Below are 14,688 nucleotides of genomic sequence, written 5' to 3'. Positions count from 1 at the left end.
ATATTGCATAACTCACAAGAAAGATAGAGGGTGGATTCTCCATAGTAAGATGCCAAAACCGGGATCGGCAATTGGGCGGAGAATGGCTTCCGACGTCGGATTTGGGGCAGGTGCCGGTTTGATGCCGGCTGGCGATGCTCCGCCCCCTCCAAATTGGTGTCATTGGGACACACACCGCGCGCAATCGCAAGGCCATTGGCAGATCATTAATCGGCCCACCCGCGATACTCTGCCCCTGATAGGCTGAGCTCCCGACGGTGTGGACCACGTGTGGCCCCAGCGGTCAGGAGCCTGGCATGCCGGCTGTGGACAGTATCCAGTGCTGCCACACCCGTCCAGGATCTGTGCCGCTGGCTGGGGGGAGTGGTGGGGGGTGGCCAGAGGGTGAGCCGTCAGGGTCGGCGGGTTAGAGTTCCAACACAGCTGGCGCCATGTTTTCCAGCGTGACCAGTGCTGCTCGTCAGTCCTGCACATGCGTGGCCCGGGACCCGATGATGCTGGGGCTGTTTTCCATGCGATCCGCGGGTGTACCACGCGGCACTGGTGCTATCCCCTCACTGGTATCCGGTAGTGGGCAGCACGGTAGCATAGTGGTTAGCACAGTTACTTCACAGCTCTAGGGTCCCAGGTTTGATTCCTGGCCTGGATCACTGTCTGTGCGGAGTCTGCACGTTCTCCCCCTGTGTGCGTGGGTTTCCTCCGGGTGCTCCGGTTTCCTCCCACAGTCCAAAGACGTGCAGGTTAGCTGGATTGACCATGCTAAATTCACCTTGTGTCCACAAAGGTTAGGTTGGGTTACAGGGATAAAGGGATAGAGTGGAGGCGTGGAGCTTAAGTACGGTGCTCTTTCCGGGGGCCGGTGCAGACTCGATGAGCTGAATGGCCTCCTTCTGCATTGTGAATTCTATGATTCTATGATTCTAATCGGTGAGGGGTTCGCGCCGATTTTCCCGTCGTGAATCACTCCCGGATTCTCCTTTGCCACTGGCAATTAGCCTCAGGAACAGAGAATTCCGCCCAGCGTCTGTCTTTCTCAATAGAATATAAAAAAGATGCAGCACCACGGTGAACTCAAATTGAAGAAAAGCCATGCACATTTCAAAGATTAATAATAGGCCAGATAATTGTGAAACGTTTTCAGAAATCAGCAGAAAGTGACTAAACAAATATTAAAAATGGAAACCTTAGAAACCTTAGGGGCTGGTTTGGCACGAGAGGCTGGTTTAGCACAGGGCTAAAGAGCTGGCTTTGAAAGCAGACGAAGGCAGGCCAGCAGCACGGTTCAATTCCCGTACCAGCCTCCCTGAACAGGCACCGGAATGTGGCGACTAGGGGCTTTTCACAGTAACTTCATTTGAAGGCTACTTGTGAGAATAAGCGATTTTCATTTCATTTCATTTCATTTCAGAATAGAGGGCTGGATTCTCCGATTCTGGGGCTTTGTCCCCATGCCGGCGGGAACGGTGGCGTTTTATGCCAGAAAAAATGTCTGAGTCCCCGTTTTGCTGGGGGCTAGCAGGAAGGCAGCGTTAGAACTCCCGGATCTAGCTGTTGATAAGGCCAGGAGAATTGCCAGGTGCATAGCCACACATGTGCATGGTGGCAGCAGCTCGTGGACCTGGCCCACGAAATAGTACCCCCCCCTTCGGCTGGGCGCCCCAGACCACTCCCCCACAGTGCCTCCAGCCTCTATTAAAGTTCCACCCTGCCCGCGGACTGGCCCTCCCCCGACTGTGGGCTGAGTCTGCAGCCGCCACGCCGTGTTCCCGCACGGCTGAGACCACACGTGTCCCGTGCCGTCGGGATCTCAGCAGGTCGGAGGGTGAGCTTCGGGGTGCTGGCCTCAGGCAATGTCCTGTGGCCGTCGATACATGGCACGCCGCTTTGGAGGGGGCGGAGCATTGTGAAAGCGGTGCTGCCCCCGATTTGGTCAGGAAATCTGATTCTGCGGCCGAACGTGATTTCGGTGTCGGCGATGGAGAATCCAGCCCATGATCTTTAACTGGTAAGAAATATAAAAATGGTAAGAACTTCTACAAGTATGTAAAAAAGAAGCGGGTACCTAAAGAAAATTTAGAGGTGGCTTTATGGTGCAGTGGTTAGCACTGGCCTTATAGTGCCAAGGACCAGGGTTCAATTCCGGCCTGGGATAACTGTGTGAAGTTTGCACGTTCTCCACGTGGCTGCGTGGGTTTCCTCCAGCTGCTCTGGTTTCCTCCCACAGCCCAAAGATGTACAGGTGAGGTGGACTGGCCGTGCCAAAATTACCCTTTGACGTCCAAAAGGCTAATTGGGGTTATGGGGATAGGGTGGGGGAATGGACCTAGGTGAGGTGCTCTTTCAGAGGGTGTGTGCAGACTCGAAAGGGCCAAATGGCCTCCTTCTGCACTATAGGTATTCTGTGAATGTTGGCCTCTTAGAGGATGAGACTGGGGAATTAATAATGGGAAATAGTGAAATGGCAGAAACCTTGAACAAGTATTTTGTATCTGTCTTCATGGTAAAAATACACCAAAAGCTCTCCAATAATAATAGAAGAAAATCAAGGGGCAAAAACAAGGGAGGAACTTAAAATGACCATAATCACTAGAGAAAACAAACTTGGAAAACTAATGGCTGACAAGTCCTCTGAACCTGATAGCCACCATCCTAAATGTTTAAAAGAAGTGGCTGCAGAGATAGTGAATGCATTAGTTATAATCTTCCTAAATTCCATAGATTCTGGAAAGGTCCCAGCAGGTTGGGAAATCACAAATGTAACGCCCCTATTTAAGAGAGGAAGGAGTCAGAACGCAGGCAATGATTGGCAAGTTAGTTTAGCAACAGTCATTGGGAAAATGCTGGAATCCGTTATTAAGGAAGTCGCAGCAGGACATTTATAAAATCATAATACAGTGGAGCAGAGTCAACATGGTTTTCTGAAAGGGAAATCCTGTTTGACAAATGTATTAGAGTGCTTTTGAGGATGTCATACGTAAGGTGGATAAAGGAGAACCAGTAGATGTAGTGTATTTGGATTTCCAAAAGACGTTCAACAAGGTGCCACATAAAAGGTTGTATGAGATACGAGCTATGGTATGAGGGAGGGAGGGGGTGTGTGGGAGGGGTAACAGAGGATTGTCTAATTAATAGGAAACAGTAATTTGTGATAAATGGGTGATTTTCAGCTTGGAAAACTGGGGTGCGACAGGAATCAGTGCAGGACCTCAACCATTGATAATCTAAATTAATGAATTGGATCAAGGGACAAACTGTATTGTCACCAAATTTTCCGATGGTATGTTGTGAGGAGGGTAAAAAGAGCCCACAATGGGACATAGGTTAAATGAGTGGGCAAAATTTTGGCAGATGTGATATAATGTGAGAAACTGCGTATTTGTCCACTTTGGCAGAAAGAATAGAAAAGAAGAATGTTATTTAACTGGAGAGAGACAGAATACTGCAGTACACAGGGATCTGCTGTCCACACCATGAATCACAAGAAGTTAACATGCGGATAAGGAAAGTATATAGGAAGGCAAATAGGATGTTATCTATTTTGCAAGGTGGGTGGAATATAAAAGTAAGTCAGTCTTGCTACAAATGCACAAGAGATTGGAAAGACTGCAAGTGGAGTTTACTGCATGCTCGTGAGGAGGAACTAACGCATTGGAAGCAGTTCAGAGAAGATCCACTAGGCTGATTTCTGGGATGTAGGGTTGGCCTGTTAAAAAAAAATGACTGAGCAGATTGGATGTGCTGACACATTGAAGTTCAGAAGAATAAGAGGGAGATGATCGTATTGAGATATAGAAAGTCCTGAGGAGGCTTGACCAGGTGGATGCTGAGAGAATGTTTCCTCCGCAGGGAATCTCGAATGAAGGGTCACAGTTTCCAGAGTAAGGAGTCTCCCATTTAAGATGAAAATGTGGAATTCCCTCTCTCAGTGGGTCGTCACTCTATTACTTTGTAATACTCTACCCCTGAGAGCAGTTGATGCCGAGTCATTGAACGTATTGAAGATTGAGTGGTACAGGTTTTTGATATGAACAGGTTACGGGTCTGGCAGGAAAGTGGAGTTGAGACCACAATGAGGTCATCCGTAATTTTATTAAATGGTGAAGCGGGCTAGAGGAGCTGAATGTTCTATTCCTGCTTCTATTTCTTATGTCCTTCTATCAACGCAAGTCATTCTTTCTTTGACACTCAACAGCACTTTTCCCTCTGCTTCCATTTTGAACTTGGAGCATAATGCCTTGTTTTGAAATTAATCTAGCATTGAATACAAGATGTCAGCCTTGACTTGCCCTCTTGCCTCTAAGAGTGAAGGCCATGGGGGTCAAGCCCTATTCCAGAGACACTGAATCGCAGAATTGTTAGAGTCCAGAAGGAGACCATTTGGCCCAGCGTCCTGACCCTCAGTAGCTGGTACATCCACCCATGTGCTTCCCCCTACATGAGCACCTTTGCAATGAACCTCCCGCCCTCCTTCCCTGTCACACAAAAGCCACTTCCCCCCAGTTGTCCCTCTCAACTCTACCTGAATAAAGAGCTTCGACCCTGGAGAGTCTCAGCAGTCGCTTGCCCCCCCCCCCCCCCATTATCATGAGGTGTTGGGGTAGTTGAGTGCATTCAATGGACCAACGTTCTAACCTGGAGGGTAATGGCGACCTGAGCGCTCGCCACCGATATTCCATTCAGAGGCGAGGTCACCACGTTCACATTTTTATCCAGCTGTTGTAAATCATACCGGGGTAACATCACACCTGCCACTGATAAATATTCAGCGAGTGGCCCCATCGGGAGAAGTCCCAGAGGCAGGGCTCGCTAATGATACAATTGTAATTGCGTTTTCCAATTCTCGCCGGATTTTCTGCCCACCTCGCCGTTCCCACTGACTGCTAACGCGTGCTCAAAATCCCCCCCATAAACTCAGTTTCTCTCACCACAGATACTGTCTGACCTGCTGAGTAATTACTACCTGGATAGTTCGGTGCAAACTGCAGCTTAAACGCTTTCCCCAAAAAGGGATGGTGAAGTTCAGGAGGGGCGGGTTCTCTCAGAACCTGTAGGAAGCTGCCAATGCAAGTGGATTACAGTAATCACTAAAACATGGTTAATTTGAAAAGCTATAAATATATTTCCAAACAAAAGACTGTTGATTTAAACTTGTAGCTGTGGGGATTTACAGTAAATCCTGCCACTTGATGAGAAAGTGACTGAACAACTTTTATTTACATAGCAATTTTAATCGTGTAACATCCCATGTGCTGCACAGATGCCTCCTCTTCGTCGCTAGTTTACAGTATTTTGCATATACCTTATCCGCAGATAGAAACCACATGAAAGCACCTTTTAAGTTAGGCAATTATAGCCCACCCAAAAGCTGTAGGAATTTGGGGCTCCCTACTCTGCGATTTCCCTTTAATTATCCGTAGCACCCTCCATAGTATCGATACAATTCCTACAGTGCAGAAGGAGGCCATTCAGTCCACTGAGCCTGCACCGCCCTATCCCCAAAACCCTGCGCATTGATCATGGCCAACCCACCTAACAACTAACCTGACATCTTCCAAGAGATTTTTAAATTCAAATCCTTGATTTCAAAATCTTCCATGGCTTCACCCCTCCCAATCTCTGGAATCTTCTTCAGCCCCGCAACCTGCTGTGATCTCTGCAGATTTTGAGTTGGCCTCTTGTGCATCACTGGTTCTAATCACTCCATCATGGGCGGCAGTACTTTCAGCTGCCTAGACTCCAGGCTGCAGAATTCCCTCCCTGAACCTCACCATTTCTCCACCTCTCTCCTTCCTTCAAGACACTCCAAGCCTACCTCCTTGTTGAAGCTATTGGTCTACCTCCTGATATCACTTTGTGTGTTTGATGCCAAATTTCAATCTATAACTCTCCTGTGAAGCAATTTGGGACATTTTAAGACGTTAAAAGTGCTCTAGAAGTACAAGTTGTTGTTCAATCAGTTTCTTATCCAGTCCCAGAATTTACCCTGAATCCCCACAGCTGAGAATTTAAATCAACCAGGCTTTGTTTGGAACTTTATTTATAGCCTTCTGGAATTCAAATTGAGCACGATTTAGAGATTACTCTAATCGACTAGCATTGTCAAGAAAACTGGCAAAATGGGATCCTCCCCTCCTGAGTCTCTCTTTTTTTGGGGGAAAAGCATCGCACCTGCGCGGATTGCACCTGGCCCTCGCTAGCCAAATACAAAAGCAGTTGGCGGAAAATCTGAAATTGAGAACAGGAAATGCCGGTAGTGCTCAGCAGGCCCTGCAGCGTCTGCGGAGAGAGGAGTCACGGTTCAGGGCGATGACCTTTAAATGAGCCCTTTGCCTAGTTTCAGTTCTGATGGGAGGCTATCAAACTGAAACGTTAACTCTGTGTTTCTCCGCGGATGCTGCCAGACCTGCTGAGTATTTCCAGCACTTCTTGCTTCCATTTCCTTTCCGTGCTGATGGCTGGGATTCCCCGATCCGGGGTCGCCCCTCCGCCGCTGCCAGCAAGAACGGAGAACTTGGCGCTCAGGCAAAACTCCATTTGCCGCAGCGAGACCGGAGAATCCCGCCAGCGCGGACGGATGGAGAATTCCGGCCAGTATCTACCACTTCGGAATTGCGATTGGCTAGTTTGCAAGGGTAAAATAATTGGTCCTAAAGTTTCAAAACCTTTGACAGTAAAAGACCCAGCATTGGAATTTTGGCAGTGCCTATCTATGTAAGTGGTGTGTTTATGCCCGACTTTACAATGGCACGTGTGCCTGAGAGTCTTCATCAAGCACGGCTACCTACATCCTTGCAGTCGCTCACTAGCTACATGGATAGAATAGGAGAGGTAGTCACAAGGTATTGGCCAAGACACCAAGCAGAACTTACCTGTTCTTCCAAGTGGTGCAATGGAATCTTCTATATTCACTCAAGCAGGCAGATGGGCCTGAGTTTAATGTCTCGTCCGACAGACAGCAACTCCAGCAGTGCAGCATTCTCTCTGTGCTGCATTTGAGTGTCAGTTTTGATTTTTGTACATGACCCCGGGAATGGGATTTCAACCTGAAACAATGTGAAATCATGCAATCCTGCCTGGCTTCCTCTTATTCTCCTAGAAATAAAGGGCAAGTATGATTCATGATTGATTTTAAACACATCCCACCATTATGGATTTTGAAAAATTAATACATGGGATGTGGGTGTCATTGGCTAGGCTAGCATACATTGCCCACCCCTAATTGCCCTTGAGAAGGTGGTGGTGAGTTGCCTTCATGAGCCACTGCAGTCCATGTGGTGTAGGTGCACCCACAGTGCTGTTAGAGAGGGAGCTCCAGGATTTTGACCCGGTGACATTGACGGAGCAGCGATATATTTCTAAGTCAGGATGCTAAGTGGCTTGGAGGGAAACTTTCAGGTAATGGTGTTCCCATCTATCTGCTGCCCTTATCCTTAAATGTGGTAGTGGTCATGGGATTGGAAGATGCTGTTGAAGGAGGCTGGGTGAGTTGCTGCAGTGCATCTTGTAGATGGTACACACGGCTGCCACTGTGCATCAGTGGTGGAGGAATTGAATGTTTGTCGATTGGGTGCCAACCTTCTTGAATGTTGTTGGAGCTGCACTCATCCAGTATTCCATCACACTCCTTGTCGATGATGGACAGGCTCAAGGGGCTTAATAGCTTATTCATTCTACTATTTCTTAAAATCTTATGGCTGGATTCTCCGATTTTGAGGCTATGTCTGGAGGAAGTGTCTAGTTTTACAATGCAAAAGTCGGCGCACCCCTTCACGATGCTCCACCCAGTGGGGAACTAGCAGCGGCGCCGAGTAAAACTCCCGGCGCTCCCGACGTAACGGCCGGAAAATTGCCGGGTCCGTGACTGCGCATGCGCACGGCGGCGACCTGGACCCGGCCGGCCAAATAGTGTCCCCCGGGACCACTCCTCACCAGACCGCCCAGCCCTTGCCTAAGCCCCCCATGCCAGCAACACGGCTCCCGCCCCGCTGCGGCGGCTCTGGATACAGTCCATAGACACCACACCGGGTTTACGAAAACTCAGACCACACGCGACCCGCGCGGTCGGGAACTCAGCCCATCGGGGGGCAGAGCATCAGGGGTGAGCCTCAAAGCGACGCGCTGGCGCCACCACAATGGTGTGCCGCTCATTCCTAGATGACGCCAATTTGGAGGGGGTGGAGCATGCGAAAAACGGCGGCCCCCAATTCGGTTGCAAACGGGGATTCTCCGCCTGGTGGCCAAATACGATTTTGGCGTTGGGCACGGAGTATCCCACCCTGTGTTCTCTTTGGAGAAGAGAGAGAGAGAGAGGTTCAGGAAGGGAATTCCAGAGCTTAGAGCGAGGCACCTGAAGGCACAGCCATGATAGATGGGACAAGGGAAGTCTGACATGCAGAAGGAGGCTGGATTGTTCAAATGCAACCTCTGGAGGAGGTTACAGAAATAGGGAGAGTCTGTGGATGGATTTGAACCCTAGAATGAGAATTTAAAGATCAGGGGCGGGATTCTCCGCAATCGGCGCGATGTCCGCCGACCGGCGCCAAAAACGGCGAGAATCAGTCCTGCATCGCGCCGCCCCAAAGGTGCGGAATTCTCCGCATCTTGAGGGGCCGAGCCCTCACCTTGAGGGGCTAGGCCTGCGCCGGACTGATTTCTGCCCCACCAGCTGGCGGGAAAGGCCTTTGGTGCCCCGCCAGCTGGCGCGGAAATGACTTTGCCGTGCGGCGCGTCAGCGGCCGCTCACAGCATCCCCGCGCATGCGCAGTGGAGGGGGTCTCTTCTGCCTCCGCCATAGTGGAGACCATGGTGAAGGCGGAAGGAAAAGAGTGCCCCCAGGGCACAGGCCCGCCCGCGGATCGGTGGGCCCCGATCGCGGACCAGGTCACCGTGGGGGCACTACCCGGGGCCAGATCGCACTGCGCCCCCCCCCCAGGACCCCGGAGCCCGCCCGCGCTGCCTTGTCCCGCCGGTAAGAGAGGTGGTTTGATTCTTGCCGGCGGGACAGGCATTCCAGCAGCGGGACTACGGCCCATCGCGGGCCGGAGAATCGCCGGCGGGTGGGGGGGGGGGGGGCGCCAACCGGTGCGGCGCGATACCCACCCCCGCCGAATATCCAGTGCCGGAGAATTCGGCAACCGGCAGGGGCGGGATTCACGCCAGCCCCCGGCGATTCTCCGACCCGGCGGGGGGGTCTGAGAATCCCGCCCCAGGATCGGAATTCTCAAGCCATTGGGATTCTCTTTTCCCGCTGGCAGCGCACCCCTGCCCAAGGATTTCCTGGCAGCGAGGAGTGGCTTCAATGGGAAATCCCATTGACAAGCGGCAGGAAGAGAGAATCCCGCCGCCAGCGAACGGCGCGCCACCGAGAAACACACGCGGCTGGGGGACCCGAGAACCCTGCCCCAGATTGTTTGGAGACTGGGCGCTAATGCAATCAGCAAATATGGGTGATGGATAAATGGGACGTGGTGTTGGGTAGGATACCCTTTTTAAACTATGTTTACTAAGGTTTTACATTTTGACAAAAAGAGCAGCAAAACCACAAGAATGATTATCATAGATTATCATAGAATTTACAGTGCAGAAGGAGGCCATTCGACCCATCGAGTCTGCACCGGCTCTTGGAAAGAGCACCCTACCCAAGGTCAACACCTCCATTCTATCCCAATAACCCAGTAACCCCACCCAACACTAAGGGCAATTTTGGACACTAAGGGCAATTTATCATGGCCAATCCACCTAACCTTCACATCTTTGGGCTGTGGGAGGAAACCGGAGCACCCGGAGGAAACCCACGCACACACAGGGAGGATGTGCAGACTCCGCACAGACAGTGACCCAAGCCGGAATCAAACCTGGGACCCTGGAGCTGTGAAGCAATTGTGCTATCCACAATGCTACCGTGCTGCCCAAATGATATAGCACAGCAAGAAAAGAAAAGTCTCTGTAGACAAGAATACAGAGGGGGACAGAGGAACAGCAGTATAACTAGCTTGATACAATCATTAGACATAACTTGATGCCTCTATAAGGCCAAATGGAGAAGCCAAAGGGAGAAGCAGGATAAGACCATGGAAACACGGTAAAATGGTGAACACACTCCAGGCAGCGAATGCTGGTAATTGCTACGAGACTTCAGGATGAATATTTTGCGCCATGTTTGGGTGTGCATCAATATCTCTCTCCCTCCACGCCAGCAGAGCCAGAGGCAGCAATGCCGCCCATCCCGCAACCTCCTCTCCTCGGATACCAGACTCGTCTCTCGGAAAAGGCAGAAGGAACCCAAGACATTCCCAGAATACATATTCTGCCCGGCTCATGGAAGGAGACAAACACATATTTTTAATTCAAAGTAACAAAAAACAAAATAAAAACCCGATTCGGTTTGCACTAACCGGGGGGGGGGGGGGGCGCTATCCTCAATCTCAGTGAGGACTTAACCAACCTTACCACCAAACTCCACACCACCCATCACCCCACCATCGCTCCACTCAACTTCATTATAAATGAGAAAAGGGGTGTCTAAAAAGCACTCCCTTCCCATAACCACAAGGATTACAGCACATCATTTAAACAATGTGCACAGACCACATTTCATATAATCAACCCAATATGTGTTTTTCTAAAACAGGATAACTGACGACTCTCACCCTCGTGCTCACACTTTGCACACCCTTGCATGAGAAAAGACAACAACATAATAACAAGGGAGTAACGTCCTGGATTATTGAACAATAATGTTGCTCGAAAAGGCCAAAGCCATGACAGCATCATCGAGCACTCCTCAGGATCTCTCATGGATACCAACGAACAAAGAACCTTCCACCATGCTGCCGCCCCGACGCCCAAGTAATCCACAGCCTAGGCCCCAGCCAGGGGCTGATGGCCTGACACGATTGTCCACCTCCAAACCCTCACGAAGAGCATTGTGAACAGGATAGCATAGGGCCAGTGGTCAGGAAGCCCAACTGACCCCAGGCTTCGAAGACCGGATACACTATGCTCCGTTGAACCTGATACGCCTGCCCCCAGATCAAGATTACTAAAGTACGGCATCCAATTAGCAAACTCAGTCGGAAACCCACCGCCCACCTCTCACCAGGGCCTGGTATCACGGCCACTCCTTGCCTAGCCCCTACCTCCTGAACCTGCCAGGGCAGGCGACACAGGATCTCAATGGATCAAGGGCAGGCCCTTACCAGGGAAAGTGCTCTATTGAATACAAGGATTCCCTCCAGCGTTTCCACCATTCTCCCAAGGATCCCTCGCAAATCTTCGAAGTTAGCTCCAAAGACCGGCATCATGGAGCCAAGATCAAGAACAACATTCTCTATGGCGGCCATCGTCTGGATGCACACAGTACCGTCGGGCGAAGGCCAGCAACAATGCCATTGCAAGCTGGGCCCCACTCCAACTAACTCTGACTGCCACGGTCGAACAAGGATTCTCTACGATTTAATTCAGCTCCTCATCATAAAACTCCAGTCAGCATCATCCAGGGCCAGAGTGTAAGACATATATCCGAAAAGAAATTATGAAATGGGCAGTAGGATTAAGAGATGAGCAAAGCGAGAACTGGTGAAAACACAGCCATTCCCATGCTCACCTCACGTCACTCCCAGGATACCCATTTTAAAATAACCGACAGATGAATATTATGAGCTGAATTCTCTGGTTCCCTGGCCGTTTCTTTCTCGGGGTCTTGCCATTCGCTGGTGGGGGGGGGGGGGGGGGGTTCTACACTCCTGACGCTTGTTAACGGGATTTCCCATTGAAACCACCTCTCGCTGCCGGGGTACCCCCGGACTGGGGTGGTGCAATGCTGGGGGGCGGGGGGACAGAGAATCGCAACGGCCGAAACATTTCGGCCTATATAGACAGGATAGGTATTTGGGTCTGTTAATATCAGTGCCAGTCTCCGGCTGCTGTTTATATCTTTTATCAATTTTGTTTTTGTTGCAAAACGTCCAAAGACGTGCAGGTTAGGTGGATTGGCCATGCTAAATTACCCGTAGTGTCCATAAGGGTTGGGAGGGGTTATTGGGTTGCGGGGATAAGGTGGAAGTGAGGGATTAATGTGGGCCGGTGCAGACTCGATGGGCCGAATGGCCTCCTTCTGCACTGTATGTTCTATGTAATCTATGTAAAATAAATACTTTATTCGTAAAGTATCTGAAAGAACATTAGAAATATTTCGAAATGGCCATTACACAAAATGCAATAATATTCAGCTTTTTGACATAGATCCTGTTGCACTATGAGGTGCTTCCATACAGTCAAAGAAACATTACAGACATTTGAAAATGGTCATTACAAAGGGTGCAATGATATTTGAGTTGTCTGCTTAAATGTTGCAATCTGAGGTGCTTCGATACAATTGCGATACATTTAATATTCACTGTATACATTCAATGTGAGCCAAATTGAAACACTGATTGCGAATGTGAAACCTGCATCCTCAAAGAGCTTGACATTTTTCCACAGCTATGGAAAACACGTACAGCACTTTAAGGTTCTTCGGGATAAAGATGGCAAATATTACTTGTGGGAAGAGAAGTTTCATTCCCTGAATGAGCTGGTGGACTTCTACAGGACCACAACCATTGCGAAGAAGCAACAGATTTTCCTGAGAGATACGAAAGCTGAAGACGAGGTATGCTAATCGCAGATGTGATATGCGGTTTGAGCTGGGGGTTGCTATCCATTTCATGACATCAACTTTATGTATTTAAGTCTATATGTATTCTTACAAGTTCTATCCTAGGACCTCAACCTTGTATATTGGCTTGTCCCTATAATCTTCAGAGTTTAAAGCAAAACCTTGGCTTTGCCAAATAAGCAGAGCCTGCATGGAACTAATTTACTCTTCTACTTAATGCAACCTTAATGTTGCTGCACTAATAACACCAATCCCTAGTAACCTCATGTATGACCATGCAATATAATGCACATACCAGGTATTCTTGCTACTTATGCAGGGCACATGCACATTTTCTGCTTCTTTGAGGAATTGCTGCCTGTCTGGTCATAACATTTGTTTAGGCAATTCCTAATTTACAGAGAGAGATGCTGGAATGGATTCTGGGCAGGCAGTGAGTATAGGGGTATGTCAATTTTTCCCTAAGCTGTAAACAGGCTGCCTAGGGGCTCCAATGTCCTGTCTTTCCTTAACCAACTTTTCCAATGTCCCTGGCGCTACGAGACAGCAGTGCTAACCACTGTGTCATCGCGCTGTGTATTTGACTCTGTTTTAATACTACTCTACATGATTTCCATCCAGCCCAATGTCGGATACAATAGATTGGCTCCTAAAATGAATAGAAGCATTATCTGATGTAGTACCATACAGCACTGACTCATTGTGCTATATGTCGACTCTTTCAAAGTACTACCAATTAGCCCTACACCCTCTGTTGTTTCCCCGCAGCCCTGTAAACGTTTTCTTTCGGGTGTACATACAATTCCCTTTTGATCGTTAGTTTGAAGCTGCTCCCACCACCCATTCAGGCATTGTTTTCTAGAACATAACTTGCTACATTAAAACAAAATCCTCTTTCCCCCTCCCGCCACACCCCCTGAACCCTGAGCACTACTTTAGCTGCAATTCTACCCTCTGCAAGCCAGCCTCTATTCACAATTACAGTGGGACGTCCGACCATTTCTGCGTTGCGTTACTCAAATGACTGAACTTGATACTGTTTTGTCAGGAGTGTTTTCAAACCATTGCTCTTTCGCTTTAGTTACAGAAGCCCGAACATGTCCAGGCGTGCTTTGACTTCTCTCCCCAAGATCCGACAGAGCTGATCTTTTATCGAGGTGACATCATTGAAGTTGTGGAGAGCGTGGATCCGAATTGGTGGAAAGGAAGGTGCAGAGGTCGCGTTGGCTATTTCCCACGGAACTATGTCCAACCGATGGTCCAGTGACTCTCAACAGCAGCTGAGCCTGAACACGGGTGGAAGGCTCAGGCCTCTTGTCCTCTTCTGTTTTAACCTCAAACCTGATTCTTGCAATAGCGTCACCACTTCAGCTGCACTCCATTGGCTGTACCACTGCCTTGGGCCGTCCTGTATCTGTGGAAGGCGCTGTATAAAAGCACACTCTTTCTCTCTTGACATGAGCACAAAACTACAAATAGTTGGGACCACGTGTTTCTTCTGCTGACTATTTTTGTCAAATTGTGTGCGTGACTTTATTTGCTTTGCACGCGGACCATTGCAACCTTACTTTAATACTGAATCTACAACAATTCCTGAGAAATTAGCTGGTGGTGCGAGAGAATATAAACCCTGAGTGGTCGTCAACTTTGCAATGCATGTTTGATACTGTTGACAGCATTTCTCCTAGTTTGTATGTATAATTTAGAGGTCTGTTGTCAGAAAGAAACTAGAATTTATTTTTAAATCGTCTTGTTCATAGTAAACAAGAGGGCGGTCTTAGTTTTGAGTGAGACAAATAAAACAAGCTGTGTCCCAAATGTGTGGCTTTTCTCTTAGTTTGCTTGGGCTGTTAATCCTGGGCGTTTTTTCTTTTAAAGCAATCCTCTTTAAAAAAAAAAGCAATCCTCTTTTTTTAAAAAAAAGTATGAAATTGTTAAGAGTTGCTTGAACAGCTTGCTAAATTGCTGCAGTGTCAGTATACACCCAGCCAGTTGACAAAGCTGGAAATTCTAATTTTGACTGATGCGGG

At 48.9% G+C, this 14,688-nt stretch overlaps 1 protein-coding gene across 1 annotated transcript in view; it reads left to right on the top strand.

Moving 5' to 3' along the window:
• Positions 1-14,476, top strand: part of LOC140394391 (GRB2-related adapter protein-like) — an 82,384-nt gene extending 67,908 nt beyond the window's left edge. The window contains exons 4-5 of the mRNA XM_072481621.1: positions 12,484-12,652; positions 13,740-14,476. Coding sequence (XP_072337722.1) covers positions 12,484-12,652; positions 13,740-13,925 — 355 coding nt within the window. The 3' untranslated portion in view covers positions 13,926-14,476. The remainder of the gene's footprint in view (positions 1-12,483; positions 12,653-13,739) is intronic.
• Positions 14,477-14,688: the final 212 nt, after the last annotated feature.

This window comes from Scyliorhinus torazame, chromosome 17 (genome assembly GCF_047496885.1).
Source record: "Scyliorhinus torazame isolate Kashiwa2021f chromosome 17, sScyTor2.1, whole genome shotgun sequence".
NCBI lineage: Eukaryota > Metazoa > Chordata > Chondrichthyes > Carcharhiniformes > Scyliorhinidae > Scyliorhinus > Scyliorhinus torazame.
Note: the sequence above shows the minus strand (reverse complement) of the source record. Positions and strands in the feature narration are given on the sequence as shown.